The following is a 21,207-nucleotide window of genomic DNA, read 5'->3' on the forward strand; positions in this document are numbered from 1 at the left end:
AAATCACCACAAGATACCATTTCACACCCATTAGGTTAGCTATAATTGTTTAAAAAGGGACAAGTGTTGTCAAGGATGTAGTGATTACAAACCTCATAGGTTACTGGTGGGAATATAAAATGTTGCAGTTGCTTTGGAAAACAGCTTGGCAATTCCTCAAATGATTAAACAGTTACCATATGATCAGCAATTCCAATCCAGGTTACATTCCTTCATCTACACAAAATCTTGCACACGAATGCTTTAGAAAGCATTATTTACAATAGTTTGAAAAAAAAAAAAAGGGGGTGACTAACCCAAATGTCCGTCGACTGATGAATAAACAAAATGCAGTGTATCCATACAAAATATTACATGCCCATTTAAAGAACGAAGCTCTAATCCATGCCAAAAAATGCATGTACCTTGTAAACACTGGGCCAAATGAAAAAAGCCAGTCACAAAAGACCACATATTAACATGATGATTCCATTTATACGAAATGTCCTGAATAGGTAAATTTATAGAGACAGAAAGTAGATTTAGTGGTTGCTTAGGACTGGGGTGGATAAGGAGATGGGGGTGAAATCTAAGGAGTACTGAGTTTCTTTATGAGGTGACAAAAAATATTCTAAAATGGACTCTGGTGATGGCTGTACATATATGTAAATATACTAAAATCCACTCAATTGTACATTTTAAATGGGTGAATTGTATGGTATGTGAATTACATCTCATTAAAGCTTTCTTGGGCTTCCCTGGTGGAGCAGTGGTTGGGAGTCTGCCTGCTAGTGCAGGGGACACGGGTTCGAGCCCTGGTCTGGGAAGATCCCACATGCCGCGGAGCAACTGGGCCCGTGAGCCACAACTACTGAGCCTGCGCGTCTGGAGCCTGTGCTCCGCAGCAAGAGAGGCCGCAATAGTGAGAGGCCCGCGCACCGCGATGAAGAGTGGTCCCCGCTTGCCACAACTGGAAGAAGCCCTCGCACAGAAACGAAGACCCAACACAGCCAAAATAAATAAATAAATAATAATTAAAAATGAATAATACACAAAATTGAAAAAAAAAATTTAAAAAAAAAAAAAAAAGCTTTCTTTAAAAATTACGGACATCTGGGACAGCCAATGACTGGAGAGTGGTACAGAACATCAAGTACTAGATCATCTGGAACCAGTTATGGGCATCTTATAAGTTAGATAGCAAAAAAGAAACCATATATAAGTGGAAACAAATAACATGAGCTCTCAACCTGATTAACTCTGACATGGAGGTATCGACTACTGCTTTGAGGTGCTTCTGCAGTCCATCCCTCCCACCACTTCCAGCTCTAGGCAACTACAAATACGCTTTTTTTGTCTCTATAAATTAGTTTGAATTTTATACAAATTGGGTAAAAGTTATAGTTTTCTTTTTTTTTGTCAAATGAGGATAATATATACTTGGCAGAGTTAGGTAAGAAATGCAGATAATATGTATATTGAGGCTCTAGTACTGTGCCTGGCACAAAATAGGCATTTGACAAATGGTGCTATTAGTACTATAATAATTCCTTTTGGAAGAATTAAGGTTCTAAGGTACTATTGATCATTTAGTCCTCAATGAATATGAATTTCAGCTTATTTACTCAAAACAGGTTTTGAAGGGGAGAAAAGAAAGGGGCACCTGCCTCAGAAGAAGGGATAAATAGAGAGGAGAAAGGGTCAACTAAATGTTCAGGGGAAATAATTATACCTTGGTTGTGCTTTACAAGCTATATTTAGGCTGAAATGTTTTATCTGAGTGGTGATTGTGGCTTTTCCATGTTTATGTCATAGTTCACATTCAGCAGTCACAAGCAAGCCTTGCACTTACCAGTCTGGATAGGATTCACCACTTGCTCGGGTTCAAAGCAAAAGTTTGTATTTTCTGGCCAGTTCTGGCTGTTCTGATATCCCTGGTAGGCCATTTTCTCTTCAAGGAATTCAGCTGGAGACCCTTCAAATAGAAACAGGAAACAAAAGTTATAAGGTACCACTGTTGACATCTGATTATTTTTGGCTTTTGTAAATAATGCTGCTATGAACATTCAAGTACAGGTTTTTGTGTGGACATACGTTTTCAATTCTATTGGGTATATATGCTCAGCAGTTGAACTGCTAGGTGATACAGCAATTCTATGTTTAACATTTTGAGGATCTGCCAAACTTTTCCATAAATGTATATAAATGGCTGCACCAGTTTATAATCTCAACAGTAATGTCTGAGGGCTTCAATTTCTCCACATCTTCACCAACACCTGCTATTATCTTTTTTTATTTCAGCCATTCTAGATATGGGTGTGATGTGGTATCTCATCATGGTTTTGATTTGCATTTCCCTGATGACTAATGATGTTATGTATTATTTCATGTGCTTATCTAAGGTCACTTTTATGTTTTTTTTTCCCCCAAAGAAAGGTTTATTCAAATAATTTACCCAATTTTAAATTAAGCCACTTGGTTTTTTTTATTACTGAAATGTAAGATTCACTTTCTTGATGATGTCCTTGGAACACAAAAGTTTTTAATTTCAATGAAGTCCAGTTTATCTACTTTTTTGGTCATCTGTGCTTTCGGTGTCATATCTAAGAAACCACTGACTAATCTAAGGTTACAAAGATTTATGCCCATGTTTTCTTGTAAGAGTCTTATAGTTTTACCTCTTACATATACGTATATGATCCATTTTGGGTTAATTTTTTATATGGTGTTACGTAGGGGGCTTAACTTCACTCCTTTGCATACAGCTATCCAGTTTTCCCAGCACCATTTCTTGGAAAGACTGTGCTTCCCCCATTAATTTATCTTGGCACCCTTGCTGAAAAATGTAAGAGTTTACATCTAGACTTTGACAGTTTCTTAAAATGTTAGACTTAGACTTATCACACGACCCAGCAATTCCACTCCTAGGTGTCTACCCGAGAGAAAAGAAACAAATATCTATACAAAGACTAATATATGAATGTTCACAGCCATGTTATTCATAATAGCTAAAGACTGGAAACAAACCCAAAATTCATCAACTGATGAATGGATAAACAAAATATGGTACATATACTGGAATATTATTCAGCTGTAAACGGGAATGAAATACTGATAAACACCTCAACATGGATGGATGAACTTTACAAGCATTAAGCTAAGTAAGAAAAGCACGACATGAAAGACTATATGCTGTATGATTCTGTTTATATGAGTTTTCTAGAAAAGATAACTATAAAGATAAGAAGCAACTCAGTGGTTGCTTAGACTGTAAATAGAGATGGGGACTGAATGTAAATGGACTCAAGATAACTTTAAGGGTGGTAAAAAATATTTTTGAAAAATGGATTGTGGTGATGAATGCACAACTCTATAAATTTACAATGGGTGAATTTTATAGTATGTAAATTATATCTCAATAAAGTGGTTAAAAAAAAAATCTAGGACTCCCAGGTATGTGCCTTTAGCGTATACTTCCCCTGTTGGGGGTTATGAATTTTTGTGGAGAAGGGTATGGAAGTGAGTGAGCAAAGAAGTTTTGAAAGGCTGAATAGCTACAGTACAAACACGGTTGAAGTTTCCCTACTGCCCTGTTTCTGGAAAAAAGACTAGGACTTTAAAAAGATGTACCTGGGAGAAGGAGAAGGCTCAGCCACAGGGTACTTCAAAAAAATCCACATACCTGCTGCTAATCTCAAGACAAACTTCGAGGGTAAGTGGCAGAACTGTCCCTCCTTTATTACTAGCTAACTCATCAGGTTGCCTTGAAGTGCAAATTTTCCCCTTCAAGACTGTCCTTTATTTTCATGTTTCACAGAATCACCTAAATCTGATTTCAACTACATGAAGCGTTTGAGGGAAGAGGAGGAAGAGGAATGAAACAAAAAAATTTATCCTAGATTACATTCCCTGAAATGTTTCTTCAGGAACACATCCCAAGAGAATGTTAGATATCTGAGGCTATTTCTTTTTCTATAAACATTTTTACTTAAGCATAATAAATCTGTGGACTTTAAGTTATCTTCCATGCCTGCGAGAATGGAAGGGGGATAATATACTGTATTTGTACTTAAGATATTTCAATTATAATTTTATAATTAAAACTCTTCTTATGTAAGTGAAATGCCTAATCTCTGAGAAACTTATCTACTGAAGGTAGAGTGTACATGACAAAGCCTCCCAAGTTCTACCTGTCAAAGAGAGCCTCTAGCAGTTGTTCTTCTCTGAAGGTTCCAGGCCTCCAGACCTGCACACAACTAAGAAACTTCTGCTATAAGTTATAAGAGAAGGGAGCAAATCAATTCTTCAGGAGAGACTTTTTCTAAAATTTAGGCAGTATCTGTCATGAATATCTTTTTAAGACGGAAACTGATCATCATAATCATCTTTCATCAATAACAGTTTACAATGGATGTAGAGGATGTTCCACACATAGCTATTCCCTAGGTCAACTATCAATAAATGACAAAGGTACAGAAGTAAATACACCATTAGTTATGGTACAACCTGGGGACAGGGAGAAGAGAAAAACTCAGCAATACAGCTCAGCTATGGCATCTAGTACCAGAAGGGACTTAAAACATCCTGCAATGTGGCCCTGGCAAACTCATGTCTAAGACCTCCAGAGGTTGAAATGCAACCTCTCCATCCCCTCAAAACACTCCCTCCCTCCCCATTTTGGTCTCTCCCCAGGATTCTTTCTCTTTTCTGTCCCTCCTTTGGCTTTAAGAGAGCCAACTTTAAATGGCATTTCAACACAAGGAAGTTCTCCAGAGCTGACTATAGTCCAACTGGGTTAACTGTGTGATTTAATATTCTGTAGTAGCTTATATGTACTCATCATTATTTCAGCAGATATATAGGGCCAGTTTGATAACTGCCACATTCTGATTTTTAGATGGTGCTGGAGAAAAAGTCTCAAGCCTGACGGAAACAAAAGACGTAAAATCTTCAGGAGAGCAATAAGACAGCAAGAATGAATCAACTGGTGATTATGCAGCTCCGAATTAACAGCACCAAGAAATATGAAATATTAAAGAAAAAAACAGAGATTGAGGTTCTCCACTTCAGTTTTCCCCAGGCAAACTTCCCACCTTTTCAATACTTTCTGATCTCTTTCCCTATCTTCTGTACACTGCTGGTGTACATGATTTGGGTTATTTACAGGGAGTCCAAAAAAAGAAATAGAAAAACAAGAAGCACCAATAAGAATTATTTTACTCTGAATTATTAATTGACAGATAGATTTCTTATAAACAGTATTAGTGGTCATAATTTGCATATTACTAACAAAAAAAACAAATCTGTGACTGCTTCTATTTCATGTCCTTGGCTCTTTCCTTATCCGTCCCCCCTCCCCTGCCCCAGCAGCAACCTTAGAATTTTAGAGAAGAAGGCACCTAGGAGATCACCTAGTCCAAGCCCCTGAAGTTTAAACCATATCTCATTCAATTATCTATTTAAGCACCTGTTATGTGCCAGTCACTGTTCTAGGTATTAGTGATACAGCAGCAAAACCAAACGGTGAAAGGTCTTGCTCTCACGGACACTGATCACTATCATCACCATTACACTGTACTTGGGCACGACAAAAACTGAGCAGCAAGTATTAGTCTAGCTGAGGGTTTAAGATATACCCAACAATGCAAATCTCTGCAAGCCTCAGTTTTCACATCTGGTACCTGCCTTACTTACTTCATAAGGCTGAGGGAGGATATGTGAAAGTGCTTAGAAAACTATGAAGAACATGATAGTCCCACAACTATAATGGGTCATATAGGATAAGTGTCTACAATAACACGTACTAAGTGTTGCTACCGGAGTTTAAAGGTCACATAATATGGTCATGGGATGATCTGGAATATTTTCCACAGGAGATTAGAATTTAACTGGACCTGGAAGGATAGTTAGGAGGATATAATTAAGTGGAGCTGGGAGACTGAGAAAGAGACAAAGTGGAGAAGATATCCAGCAGAGGAAAATATGAGTTAAGACCACAGGCAAGAATGGGAAAGTAAGGAGCACACCAATTTGGCTGTAACACACTTACTGGGGGCAGCAGTTCTCCATAGAGGGCAGCTAGAGAATAGCTAGGGTGTCAAAGGCCAAACAGAGTGGCATCCAAGAGTTGTCTGCCTGTATCCCATCTAAAGGGAACCACCCCCAGTCCCTTCCAGGTGATCCTGGTATGGCTGCCCATCGTGGTACTTTGCTTTCCTGGCCAAACGAGTATACTTGTGATTCAGGCAGACCCAAAGTCCTTTGGGGAAATCTGATATACAGACATTTTGGATCTTGAGCCATAAGGCTACACTACACCTGGGCTGCCAGTAATCATTCTTCCCACCTTGAAAGAGTCTGCCTGAGAATGAAGCCAAAGAGGGGGCAGGGATGACAGAGGGAGAGAAGGAAGAATGGAAAAGAGGGAGGAAGAGTGGGAGAGAGGAGAAAATGGAGGAGTAAGGGAGAAAGAGAGGTAGAGGAAGAGAGAAAAAAGGGGGAGGTGAGGAAAGCAAGAGAGAAGAAAGAGACTTTTGAGCCAAATACGTTATTATAAAAGCTTTACATGTTTAAAAAACAACAACTAGCTGTAGGCAGCCAACAAAGATGTAAATGCAATGCCCAGTTCCTTTAATTGAGAAAAAGTCTAAAAAGTAAGAAATACGTATTTTGCCTAGAGCTGTCTAAAGGTTTCTTCACATGCTAGAAATCTAAATCAGAAAGAAATATGATATTAAAGAAAGAAAACTGGACTGCAAATCAGGAGATCTAGATTCCAGTCCTGGCTCTGTCACTTAACTTTGGGTGTGACCTTGAGACTTTTAGAACCACAAACCATTCATCTATAGTAAAACACCAAACCAAACCAAAACAAATCCACAAAAAAAACATGAAACACAATAGGGTTGTGCTATATAATTTTTAAAATGCATTTTAATTCTAAAATTAAATTTTAAGACCTTTGATTTATCTATTCATTTTTATATTCCCCCAAAACCTGGCAAGATATAATTTGTGCATAAGTACTCAGCAGGAAGTACTGGTCATTTGCTTAAGCCAGAAAAATTACAATGAATCAAAGAACAAACCACAGTGTCATTGGGAAGGTTCACAAGCATATGGAGGAGGGAAGAAGAAAAAGTGGTAAAAACTTGGATAAATAAAGGGGAAGGGGGGGAAGGGATAAATTAGGAGGTTGGGATTAACATATACACACTACTGTATAGCAAAGGGAGCTATACTTAGTATTTTGTAATAAACTATAAGGGAAAAGAATCTGAAAAAGAATATATATCCGTGTGTGTGTGTGTGTGTGTGTGTGTGTGTGTGTGTGTGTGTATATATATATATATACACACACACACACACACACACACATATGTATAAACTGAATCACTGTGCTGTACGCTGGAAACTAACACAACACTGTAAATCAATTATACTTCAATTAAAAAAAAAAAAAAGAAGATTCTCTGTTGGTTTGATTTCTCCCAAGTCCCTGGTGTTTTAATAGAATATATGCTTAATAATTCTCTTTGGAAAAAAAAAACTTGGATAAATAAATAGTTCTTAAAATTAGTAAAAACAGGGACTTCCGGGGGCTTCCCTGGTGGCGCAGTGGTTGAGAATCTGCCTGCCAATGCAGGGGACACGGGTTCGAGCCCTGGTCTGGGAAGATCCCACATGCCGCGGAGCAACTAGGCCCGTGAGCCACAATTACTGAGCCTGCGCGTCTGGAGCCTGTGCTCCGCAACAAGAGAGGCCACGATAGTGAGAGGCCCGCGCACCGCGATGAAGAGCGGCCCCCACTTGCCGCAACTAGAGAAAGCCCTCGCACAGAAACGAAGACCCAGCACAGCCATGAATAAATAAATAAATAAAATAAATAAACCCAAAGTTTAAAAAAAAAACAAAACAGGGACTTCCCTGGTGGTGCAGTGGATAAGAATCCGCATGCCAACGCAGGGGACACGGGTTCAATCCCTGGTCCGAGAAGATCCCACATGCCGCGGAGCAACTAAGCCCATGCGCCACAGCTACTGAGTCTGCGCTCTACAGCCTGTGAGCCACAACTACTGAGCCCACATGCCACAACTACTGAAGCCCGCGTGCCTAGAGCTCATGCTCCGCAACGAGAGAAGCCAACACAATGAGAAGCCCGCTACAATTAAGAGTAGCCCTCGCTCACCGCAACTAGAGAAAGTCTGCGCGCAGCAGTGAAGACCCAACGCAGCCATAATAAATTTAAAAAATATTTATTTAAAAAACTTTTTAAAAATTAGTAAAAATATTTTTAAAACAGTAAGATTTCATAGGATTAATTTATCTCAGTTCTAAAATAAACTTTAAAAGGCTGTGATTCTCCTTACATTTCTTACCCTTTTGGAAAAAAGTAGTTTTTAATCAGAGAAGTGGGTACATTTTGCCAGCACATTCTGGAGAAGGAACATGCAACTCTGGTTATCTCCCCTCCACACTGGTGCCGCAGCACAGCCTAGAGAGGCTCTTCTGGGAGCAACATTCAGAACAGCCTCCGGCCAACAGTGTTATTTTTAAACAGCATGTTTGACAGAGGCTCACTTCCACATCTTCATTCAGTGTTACTGACCTAGATTTCCTTCTTAAAACTCAAGCAAAAGCAGGAAAACTCCCTTGCACGAACAACAGCCTTCAGAATAAACGTGGTGGTTTTTCTTTTAGCATAATTGCAATCTACTCAGAGAGTCTATTTCAGTAAAAGAATGAAAAATGAAATTCAAAACAAGAAGCAATTTACTTAATGCAGTGGAAACAACCCTAGATACCTTGGTTCTCCTATAAACGTAGAATGGGAAAAAATAGTGGCCAGTTTCTATTTCTGTGAAATTGGAAGCATTTAACAGAAGGGGCAAATGGCTAAATATTTTAAAAGTATCAATTAATCAAGTAGTAGTATCTGTATATATATCAAAGCCAGAATAATTCTATCAGGTAACACCCATTCCAAGTCTAAGACAGACCAAGAGATCTTAATGTTTAAGAGAATATAAAAAGTTCATTGATATGGTTTCAGATTCTACATTGCAAATAACTTTTAAGAAACTACCACTTGTCCAGTTTTGATGTCAAATCAAAGAATATCCACAGTTATCGGAAAAAAAAACTATCTTTCTCTTAGCTTACATATATATGTGAAATGGATTTTCTTCATATACTTCAACTCAAACAACATATTGTGACAGATTGAATGCAGCTGTCTTCTATTAAACCAGACAGTTCACCAGAACTAAACTTCTTAAAAGAACTATACTTACTAAACTTTTTAAAAGAAGTATACTTATTAAACTTACTAAACTTACTAAACTTTTACTAAAGTTTTACTTACTAACTTTAAGTTAGTAAGTTTTTACTAAACTTTTTTTAAAGAAGTATACTTATTAAAAACATTGGGAGGGGAGAATGTTAACATTAACGTATAATGAATTTATTGTTATTTTAACGAATACTTTTTTAAAGTTTCTCAGTTGTAATATCTAATTTGAAAAATATTGATAGATATAACCCATATAAACAAAAGCTCTTTGGGGTCCTTAAAAATTCTGTAAATAGCTTTACTGAGGTACAATTAACATACAACAAGCTCCACATATTTAAACTGTATACTTTGATTAGTCTTGACTATGTATGCCATCACCACAAGAGAGAGAACCTATTCATCACCCTCAAAAGTTTCCCAATTTTTAAGAGTGAAAAGTGGTCTTGATACCAAAAAGTTTGAGAGCTGATGCCTTAAGAGTATTTAGAGACATTCTCCCTCTGGAGAATTCTGCTATTTACCTGGAGAGTCAAGTAAAAAGATAAAGAAGCAAAAAAGAGCATAGATTGGGGCAGTAGACTAAGGTTCTAGTCCAGCTCTTTGGAGAGACCTTAGTTATTAACTCATTTAATTCCTTCAAACCTCAATGTTCTCACCCATATCACCAAAACATTGTACCAATATCTGGTATCTAAGCTCCTTTCCACTTATAAAAGTCTATTATATTAGTCCACACCTCTCCATACTACACTGTAGGCTTATGTATTACCACTATCATTCTTCTAGCCCCCTCCCCCAACACCTCCCCCCTCTCTCCCCCCAGAGTCAAGAAGTCGAAGAAAAAGTTCAGGCTTCACTATGTTTTTGTGATAGAAATTAAGCCATCTGAGAAATGAGAAAATAATACAATATCTCACTAAGGGCTAAACTGTACGATGAAGATGTTTAAAGTACACACGTAAAGAGAAGTAAGAAAATTAATGCTGGCAAGAGGGCTTCACAGATAAGACAGGAGGCAATCTTTGAATATGCTATTTTCAATTACTGTTGACACTATAACACATGTGAGAATGTCTTAGATTATTATTACAAATATAAAACAAAATTGGCCAGGGAAATAATGTGTATATCCATACATACATTGATTGTAGAAAGACAAAGCAGTCGTGGCAAAATGCTATTGATTGGTGAATCTGGAAAAACATACAAAAGTTCTTTGTTTTATTTGTTCTTTTCTTTCATTTGTCTGTATATTTGCAATTATTTCAAAATAAAAATTTAAGTACTTCTATTTTCTAAAAATAGAAAAAAAAGTGACAGAAGAAAGCTAACTCCTTTCTCAGATTTTCCACCAACTCTACTTTCTTTAATAAAATAGATTTAAATGCTCATATCCAACTATATTAGGATGTCTTTCTCCTCTGTACTAAACAGGTAAAAAGCCCACCAACCTTCCTGATTTGAATAATATTTGACCATCCCTAAAATGGCCGGAGACTTTTTTTAAAGACTTCCAGAGCTCTAACAATATTTGAAAACAATGAAGCATTGAAGGTCTCAAGCAGGAAAGAGATGATGACTTTGAGTTAACAGTTTCTTTTCGGTTTGCTGTAAAACAAACCAGCATGCTTGTCTTGGAAATGTCATTAAAAAAAAAGCCACACAGTATGCTCGTTTTGCTTAAACCGGAAATCCTGCAGGATGCTCCCCAGAGTGGGCTCAGGTGAAGGATACCACCATGAGGCCACAATACACCTTAAGTTAGCAATAGTTTAGCTATAAACACTACACTGTTTTCAGCTGTTCCTTTTACCTCCCATGACACTCGACTATCATACTGAATGTACACTGTTCCTATAAAAACATGTATCTCTACACAACTTCCTTTCTTGTTCTCCAAAGAGGTTGTTACATATACTCTCTTCTCCAGCATTTTCCATCCCAACATATAAACTCTTACTTTATAGAAAATAATATTCTTCCACTGCCCTGTCCTCTATTGCAAACTTACCTACATGAGTCCACCATTACTCCTTTCCTTCCTATTTATGAGGGAGGTATAATCTTCCACCTTTTTTTTAATTAAAAAAAAAAAAAACCTGCCCAACCAGAGAATATAAGAAATGCATTCTTATATTCTCCTTTCCAAGGACAGCATTTATGCAAGTACACCTTTCATACTGTCCCTTGCCATTCAGTCCTCCAGCCTCCTGGACTTGCTTTTTAATCTCTACTCTCCTCCTCTGGTTATAAGCACAATTAAATCTCAAGCATCTTTAAAACATAAAATCCAAACTGTATTAAAGAAAAAAAATCCCCTATAGAAGAATCTATGGATTAAAAGAAATTTAGATTCTAATTCTAACAAACCAGTCATTAAAAAACAAACAAATGAGATAACTGGGCAAAATACTGGTGAACTGAATACTGACTGGACATCTGATGTTATGAATTGGGGTGTGTGTGTGAATGGGTAATTATGTTTTAAAAAGGAATCGATTTTTAGAGATACAGACAGGTATAAAGATAGGATAATATGATGCCTGGAATTTGCTTCCAAAAAACATCTAGGGTTGGGTGGAGGGACAGATTGTCCATCTGTTTGAAAAGCTGAACAACCAACTAAAGAGTCTCTGCCTCTAGTCTGACGCTCCTCTTCTTAGCATAAAACATGTTCATATTAGTCCCTGGTTTAAAACCCTTTAATGTTTCCCCATAACCTAGAGATTACAGAGCAAATTTATCACATAAGATCCTATATAAGCCAGTCTTAATGTTTCAGTGTCGTTCCCAGCTAACCATACTATTCCTTACCCACATCCCTCTACTCTTTCACATGAGCTGCTCTATCCATCTAGAATACTTTACTTTGCTCCCCCATACTGTCTGCCTGCCCTAAGCTTACTCATCCTCCCAGGGTCACTCTCTAGGAAACATCTGCGTGTACCACTCCTCTTAAACACAGGGACTTCTTTCCTCAGTGTTTGCATGGCAGCCTGTGCTTACACTAAACACGTGATACAAGACATTGCTCAATGGCTCTGTGGCTGGCCAACTGAGAGCAAGGAGTGTGTCTTCCCATTCAGTATTCCCAGCCCCATATGCTGTGCCTGACACCTAGATGGTGCCCAATAAATGGTTGTTGAATGAACAAATGACTGCAATTTGGAGGGGAAAAAAGTAATCTGGACATAAAAATACTGATAACTCTGGTGGGCTTTTCTTAAGAGATACAACCTGCAAATTAAGATTCTACTTTTTGCAATACCTTTGTTCCATTTAATTTTATTCACATTATATTTTTTGCTGAATACTAAAATATAATCAGTATATAATTTACTTTTTCTAAATGTTCAGGGCTATTAAACAATAGAAATTTATGTTTAAATCAGCCTATTCAAACACTTAAGTCTGCCTGGTCAGAGCAGATTAATACACTTGAGAGTAAAAACAGTACAATTAATTATGTCAGGGCAACAGACATCATAAACCATGACTGTTGTGTACCTGTGACATGACAGACAGCTACCCTAAGTACAGAGAGATAAAAACTAGGCTCTTTCTTCAGACAACATAGGAATTAAAATATTCCCTCAAAATAGCAGTAACTCATAATAAGCCCCATTTCTATTTTCACATTCTGCTAAACAGGGTATATAAATGGAAGTATTTAAATTATTTTGGTTTACAGCCAGAAAACATTTTACAAGTAGCCATAATCAAAATTCAACTGTGGTAGAAATCACATGTGAACATTAAACTGCATTCATGTCCATAGCCCATATTTCACTGACTTCTACTCATTCTGCCAATTTGTTCCAGACAACTATGGATACTTGACATTCCAGCTCTAAACTGAGAATGAAAAAACACTTTCCCAAGTAGGGCAAATTATTCATGGATATTTAACATTCTCATTATAGAATATGATCTGGAACACTACAACACACACGAATCAAGAAGGAAATTAATGTCCAAACAATTTACTCTCTTACTGTTTCTGGTTCCCTCAGATTCAAAAAGATTTCTTCATACTCTGATAACAAGTCTGTCAGCAGTGTGGGGTCTTGGAAGGGTTTGGTTTCCCACGACTTTTGTACCCCTTCCTCTTCCGGACATAGAGCTAACATGTAGTGAGATCTTCTATCGGGGCAGCACAGAGAGGCAGCCAGTTAGGTGCAGGGTGAGGTTTCAATCCCCCTCCCCTCCACACACAACCGGAGGCACGTTTCTTTCCTACTCTGCCTAACTACCATACAACGACAACATACAACGACAACATCGAGGGAGGCAAGGCCAAATAATCTGCCAGAATCCTCCTAGACCCAACACACCTCTGTTTCTTTGGTTTACTAATGCCTGATAAAAGGATTATGACTGCAGGCACTTGATGCGGTAGCTTCCTCTCTGCTCTGAAAAAAATGCAACGAAAACTCACTTTTGTGCCCTCAAGTCGTAACCGTGGCCCATTCTTCTAAAGAAGGGTGTGTTAACAGTGCATGCAAACACACACCAAATCTTCAGAAGAGGGGTCCATCAGTGCCCTAGCAGGTGATCAATTTTCTTTAAGCCAAATGAAGGTATCCTTTAACTCAGCCATTCAGAATTTCACATTTAACAATTTCAATTGGTGGACCAGGTCAAATTACAATTTTTCTTTAAGTTGAATGAATCAAACGTAACAAAGGTACCAACAATTTAATGTTATCTTGAGCTGTACTCGTTTATTCCTTCAACAACCATTTAAGTATCCATACTATGTTCCAGGGATAAAGCAATGAATAAAATGTGCCTGGTTCCAATGTGTTTTCTTCTCTTTTTGTTCCCGCGGTGCTCTGCTGCTGTGTGGGACACTGAATGGTGCTCACCCCCACGAGTTTCAGTGTCACCCCACAGGTTACTTCGCATTAGTTCAGCTGTCACCCCGGCCAACTCCTAGTGAGTTTCCTAGAGAGTTTTGTTGGTACCCCAGCAAGTGGTAGTCCTCAGCCTGTGGCATCTCAGGAACTTCTCCACGCTCCAGTGGACTTCAAAGATATCTGAATCTCAGCCTTGGGTGGGCTCTCTTTTACATATATCCCTTTCTTATATACCCTGCCTCAGTTCCCATATCTGCTATTCCTCTATTCTTCAGAGTTCTCTTTACCCTTTCGTGGGTAATCTCTATGTGTTAGTAATTCTTCATATTAACTTTCCCTTGTTCAAATTACTATGTTTCTGTTTCCTGACTGGACCTAACACAGAATTGGTACCAAAAGCAGGGTAATTCCAGAAGACAGACTTACAAACATGGGATGTGGGAACTGATTTTTGTCACACCTTTGGGTTTAAGTGCAATGCTAACAAGCACATTACCAATGGGAAATAGGATGCTAGTAATCCATGGCACACAGTGGCAATACAATTAGTTGAGCTATCAGCTGTGATTGTGTTGAAGTATAAACTAAAGCAAGTACCTGGGGAGCCCAAGCAGCTGTTGTACTTGAATGTTATGGTGGCAACGATGACTACAATAACTGTAGTATGGATAGATCCTACTGAACACACCGAGTGCTCACAGAAAGAAAATGACACACTCAGGTCTCTCAAGCCCTGAGAGTTAGCCTGAAAACCAGAGAGTATATATCACAGCCCCAAAGAATCTCTTATTTCCTGTAGCCACAGGTCTAAAATTGTTTACAATAAATTTTTTTTCATTACAAAATTTGTTGAACTCACAGTCTCACCAAGTTTCTCATGTGAAGTTAGGACACTGACTGGAAAAGAATGGAATAATGACACTTGGAATGGAGACAACTAGTTATAGCTAGATGAAATTTATAATCTTGATGCCCCAAGTCACTCTGGGCCACACCAGAGAAGGAGCTGGCCCTTTGGTGCCTGAGATACCAGCCTTCCTGATTAAAATCCTTGAGAAAACTTCACCCGGGGCAGATGCTTTGAAAGAGGATGCTTATTTCCCTCGTCGCCCACCACAACCACCCTCTGTTGCCGGAGACCCATAACCAGGTCAAATCTCAGCATGCTCTAGGGCAGGGTTTGGTAAGCTACAGTCCATGGGCCAAATCCACCCAGCCACCTGTTTTTGTACAGCTCACAACCCAAGACTTTAGACTAGTTTTAGGTTCACAGCAAAACTGAACAGAGGGTACACAGATTTCCCAAATACCCCCTGTACCACCATCCACCCCCCTGCATCAACATCCACACCACTGTGGTACACTTTGTTACAATCAATGAACCTACACTAACACATAGGGTTATTACATTTTTTAATGGTTTAAAAAAATTAAAAGAGGATAGGGTTATTACATTTTTTAATGGTTTAAAAAATTAAAAGAGGAAAGAAAATTTGTGAAATTCACATTTCAGTGTCCACAAACAAATGGACACAGACACACTCGTTTGCTTACGTACTGTCTAGGGCTGCTTTGTTGCTACAGCAGCAGAGTTGAGTATTTGTGACAGAGACCAAATGCCAACCCAGGTCTAGGGGAACAGGTACACACTATGATCCTGAAGGAAATAGCTTGCACAGCAAAAAAAGACTCTGGTAATAATATATTGGCAGAAACCTGGGGAACATGTGTAGACATAGATTCTAAGGACATCTGACCAAGGAGGGTAGACTATAATTCTATATTGGGCCTACTTTATTGATACAGGTTCACCTACTAGATATTCCAAATTTAATTAACTTATGCAGCTAGAAGTGGCTCTAACAGCTCACTCAGTTGGCTGACTAAAATTTGGACTCAACAGTGACCTACGTTTAATGAGAGAGAGATGCCAAAGTTTCCACGGCAGGGAATCCAAAGGCTTAGGAAGACGGAAATGTTCAATAGATTTTTCATCTGTGATCTAAGTTGTACAAGAATTCCCAGGAGGCACTGAGAAATACATTAGTCAGGGGGAGCACCTGCATCCTTGAAAAGCTCTGTGGTTGTTCTCCTGTGCAGTATGTACCTGTTCCCCTAGACCTGGGTTGGCAAACTTTATCTGTAAAGGGCCAGATGTAAATATTTATGCTTTGCAGTCCATCAGGCTCTGTCACAACCCCCAGGTATGACCATGGGGGATGTCATCACTGAAGTGGATTCTCTGATTCCAACAGGGATCATGGGATCCTAGAATAGCAGAGGCCAAGTGGCAGCACTTACTTGCCAAAGACAAGGTGGGTACATCTGCCATAAAAGGCAGCAGGGCTGTATTAGTAATCAGAATGCCTTGGCCCACCAGGAGCTTTAGTTGTAGTTAATTGATTTCAGTGTTCCATAGGGAGCTTGCTAGAAAGTTTTTTCCTGTTGTATAGATCGATCTGTATAATAGGAAAAAACTTTACCCCTGGTAGTAAAAACTGTTCTTGATAAGTCAGAATCAAGATCTCTCATCCAGTTTCCAGACCCAAGTCAATTCACAAACCCAGGACCCCTTACGGAAGGATCCTGCATTGTTCCCACAAGTACATACTGTGAATCCTACCTGTACGCTTCCCCAAAGGCCACTTACAAGAGTGACTATTGATTAGAGAAAAGGAAATGCCCAGACCTTTTAGGGATAACTAATTCCTGAGGTTCCAAAGTGCCACTGTGGCCGACCAGTCAAAGTGAGGGCTTATGGTAGTCAGGTAACAGATGGAGTGCTTAACTCAAGTCCAACTCACAGTGGACCCAATTGTTCCATGGACCCATTTTGCGGTTATTTCCTTAGTTCCTAGATGAATAATTGAGAACAGACATAATTGACAAGGGTCTTTAAAATAGGGAGAGCTGAGTGGGAATCACCTAGAACATCCCCTCCCTACTAAGATATTAAACCAGAAACAATACTCCGTACCTAGGAGATTTAAAGAGATTAATACCACTACCACAGACCTGAAAGAAACAAAGGTGGGTGATATCTACCACATTCCCATTTAACTCATCAGTTTGGCCAGTGCAGAGGTTGGATGGATCTTGGAGAATGACTATGGATAATCCTAAACTTAATTAGATTTTTCCATCTGGCAGCTGATACACCAGCATCTTTACTGGAGTAAATTAACATGGTCCTGGCACTTGGCATACTGCTACTGACCCAGCTAGTGTCTTTTTTTTCTATACTCATTTGCAAGGACCACCAGAAGCACTTTGCTTTTACCTGCCCTTTATATGCCTCTGAGTCTTGCCTCGGGCCTACATCAGTTCTCCTATAATATAGCCCACAGTGATGCTGAACAAAAAATATCACACAGGCCCACTATATATTGTTGGCATTATGCTAATTGGGTCTGATTAGTAGGACATAGCAAATATATGATCCAGTAGGTCCAATGATAGTTGAAGTGTCCATGGCAAATAGGGATGCTGAATAGGGCCTCTAGCAATCAAAAATAACAGAATTAGAGAGCCCAAACCTCTATATTTTGGGAGAAAATCTATACTCTATTCTGCAGACAACTATTCACCTTTAAAAAAAAAATAGCTTCACGCTTGCTATTGGGCCTTGCTAGAGACTAAATGCCTAACCATGGGGCATAATGTGATCACACGACCATGAGCTACTTATCATGAACTAGATGTTGTCTAACTCACGCAACCATAATGGTGGGCATGTGCAATACCAACCCATCATCAGGAGGAAACATGTAAGAGACCAAATTCAAGCAGGTCCAAAGATATGAGTAAGTTACCTAAGCAGGTGGCTCAGACTCCCTCAACTCTGACTCCTGTTGCAAAGCCCCCCCTCCCTTAACCCAAGCCAAGAGCCTCCTAAGAGTTCCATATGACCAGCTGAATGGGGAAGTCTGGTTTACATATGGATCTGCACAATATGCTGGTACAGATGCAGCACTACAGACCCACTTAAAGGTAACCCTGAAGGACAGTGTTGACAGAAAATCCTCCAAGCGGGTGGAACTTTGAGCAGCACATCTGGTTGCCCCTCTGCCTGCAGTGAGAGATGGTCAGAGCACAGATTTACATTGTTTATACTAACATATTTGTGCCCCATGTGACTAATCATTAAAGAGCACTCATTGTAAAGGAAGCCCTTAATAAGCAGGTTGACAAAATGACATGCTCTATGGATATCAGTCAGCCTCTTGCCCCAGCCACCAGAGTGCTTCCTCAATGGCAGGGAGAGAGGCTATGTATTGGATCAACAACATGGACTTCCCCTAAACAAGGCTGATCTGGCTAAAGTTACTGCCAAGTGTGTCTAATCTGCCAATAGAACAGACCCAAACTCAGCCTCCTATAGGGTACCATTCCCAGAGAGACCAGCTAGTTGATTACACTAAACTTACATCATGGGGGGACTGTGGGAGCAGCTAGGGAGGGGCAGAGATTTGTCCTCAGTGGACTAGACATGTATTCTGGATATAGATTTGCCTTCTCTGCCTACCTTGCTTCTGCCAGTGCTCATAAAATGCCTGATCCACCATCATAACATTCCACACAGCACTGCTTCCAATCAATAGTCATTTCACAGCAAAGTGAAAAAAAAAAAAAAGGGCTCAAGCCCATGGAATTAACTGGTATTGTCACACCCCATCACCCAGGATGGCTGGCCTAATTAAAAGATGGAATAATCACCTACTGAAGACTCAGTTACAGTTTCAGCTGGGAGAAAACACCCTAAAAGAATGGGGTAATGCTTTGCATCAGAGACCCTTATAGGGTGCTATCTCCCCAACAGCCATAATATGTGAGTCTGGGAATCAAGAGGAATCAGTACAATATCCAATAATCCACTCATCAAATTTTCACTTCAACTCCTGACAACTTTGAGTTCTGCTAGTTTGAAGGTCTTAGTCCCCAAGGAGGAAATATACCTACCAGCATATACAACGGTTCAACCAAATTAGAAAATGAGACTCCTACATGGCCATTTGGGACTCCTTATTCCACTGAACTAACAGGCAGAAGAAAGAGGGTTACTTTACTGGCTGGGATGATTGAGCCTCATTATCAAGGGAAAACTGGGTTGCTGCAACACAATAAAAAGCAAGGAGGACTATATCTGGAACCCAAGGGATTCTCTGAGGTACCTCTTAATACTTCCATGCCAATAATAAAGGTTCATGGAAATCTAGGGCAACTAAAAAAAGGGCCAGACTACTGAAGAAATGAAAATTTGAAATTCTGGATCATTTCACCAGGTAAAGAATTTCTACCAGCTGAGGTTCTGGCTGAGGGCAAGGGAAACATAAAATGGGTAGCTGAAGAAAGAACTCACAGATATCAATTCTGGTCTTGTGACTAATTACAGAAATGAGAACTCTGATGGCTTTGTATATTTTCTCTTTGTTATATTCTGTTTATTTGTACATTCTAACCATTTTCTTTTCCTCCTTCTTCCCATTATTATAAGTTGTCAAAGGTTAACTTTACAAGCAGTCTCTTGACAAAAGAATATTCAGTGGGACTGTGATTTGAGGAGTGATTAATATATCCAGCAATGAATACCATGACTACAGGTACTGAGCATCTCATTTTGGGGAAAGGATGAAAGCTGCTTCATCATATGAGAGACAGCTATATCTTGTTAGATGTAAACAAAAGAGTTGTTCTGTTGATATGTGAAAGCTCAAATATATGTAGACAAGTACATAGGGATGCTAAGTAGCCAAAGGGGTAGATTGTGTCAGTTATCAATTTATTGCTTCTCAGCTCCAAATCGCCCCTTCACTGCCCTGCTTGTGATAATGGAGCTGGACCCTGTAAACGTTTCTCCTTTGCCAGTTGGCATGATACTAAGGTTACTAGAGGGTGATGGAGGCAGGGGCTTCTCTTCCTGCTTCCAGGGTGCTTTTCCATCTTCTTGCTCCTGTGGTGCTCCGCTGGCATGCAGAACACCCAATGGTACTCATCCCAACATGTTTTAGTGGGCACTCCTGTGAGCATCTTCTCAGGCAAGTTCTGCCAGTGCCCCAAGCTGGCTTCCCGGTGATTCAGCAGCACCTCCATGTACAGTTTCCTGTTTGCCAACCTTGGTCTACATCTCCTCAGCAAACATCCAGTGAAGATATCCAAGATAAGAAACTGGCTTTGGAGGAGGAGGGTATTCTTCCAAATTTTTCTTTCCTTTGTACTCTGCCTCAGTCCTGGGGTAGTAACTGCTCCCCTATATCTGCCATTCTTGTATTCTTTAGAGTTCTCTCTACCCCTCAGTAGTTAATTCCCTGTTCAAACTACTGTGTGGTTTCTGTCTCCTGACTAGGCCCTGATTGATACAGATACTGAGAATAAATCAGCGAGATGGCTAAAAGAGTAAAAAGTTCTCATCACAAGGAAAAAAAAAACTCTGTAACTAAGTGTGGTGATGGATATTAACTAGACTTTTTGTGGTGATCATTTCACAACATGTACAAATACCAAATCATTATGTTGTACACCTGAAACTAATAGTGTTTTATGTCAATTATACCTCAATAAAAAATAAATAAATAACCAACGCGTGAGATGGCTTAAATCCATATTATAGGAAAAAATGGGGAAAAGAATGAGCGACGTTTAACGCAAAAAAAATAAATCATAAGGCACGTGCTAAGCTCTAGTTAAAAGGCTATCATGTGCACGAGAGAACACACTGCAACTTTGCTGCTCACGACCAACAACTACAGCAGCTGCAACAGCAGACTAGCTCTTTATTTTACACGGAAAAGCAAAGACCAGAAATATTAACTTTTACTAACCAGAGAGCAGAACTCTTCAGTGAAGATCTCTAAGAAGTCTAATGTCAATACTTAAATTTGTAATTTACACATCTTTGCATCTTCTCAGCACATTTCAAACTGCTGTAATCCCCATTGGAGGATCAGCTGTCCCAGGTTTTTGCAGTAACAAAGTCCTAAGTTAATTTTCTCACAAGAAACAAAACAAAGGCTCTTCCTTCAGTTTGCCTGGAGTCTTTTTAAAGTTTCGCCTTCAATTCTGTCCTCTAGAAATAGA

General features: G+C 39.2%; 1 protein-coding gene across 21 annotated transcripts in view; it reads right to left on the minus strand.

The window, feature by feature from the left end:
* The window catches only part of MAP4 (microtubule associated protein 4), a 162,914-nt gene that overhangs the window by 55,242 nt on the left and 86,465 nt on the right, over positions 1-21,207 (minus strand). For all 21 annotated transcript variants that reach the window (XM_082411930.1, XM_082411931.1, XM_082411909.1 and 18 more), the window contains one exon: positions 1,832-1,954. In XM_082411930.1, the coding sequence (XP_082268056.1) occupies positions 1,832-1,954 (123 nt within the window). The remainder of the gene's footprint in view (positions 1-1,831; positions 1,955-21,207) is intronic.

The sequence above is a fragment of the Balaenoptera physalus genome (genome assembly GCF_965194825.1).
Source record: "Balaenoptera physalus genome assembly, chromosome: 11".
Lineage (NCBI taxonomy): Eukaryota > Metazoa > Chordata > Mammalia > Artiodactyla > Balaenopteridae > Balaenoptera > Balaenoptera physalus.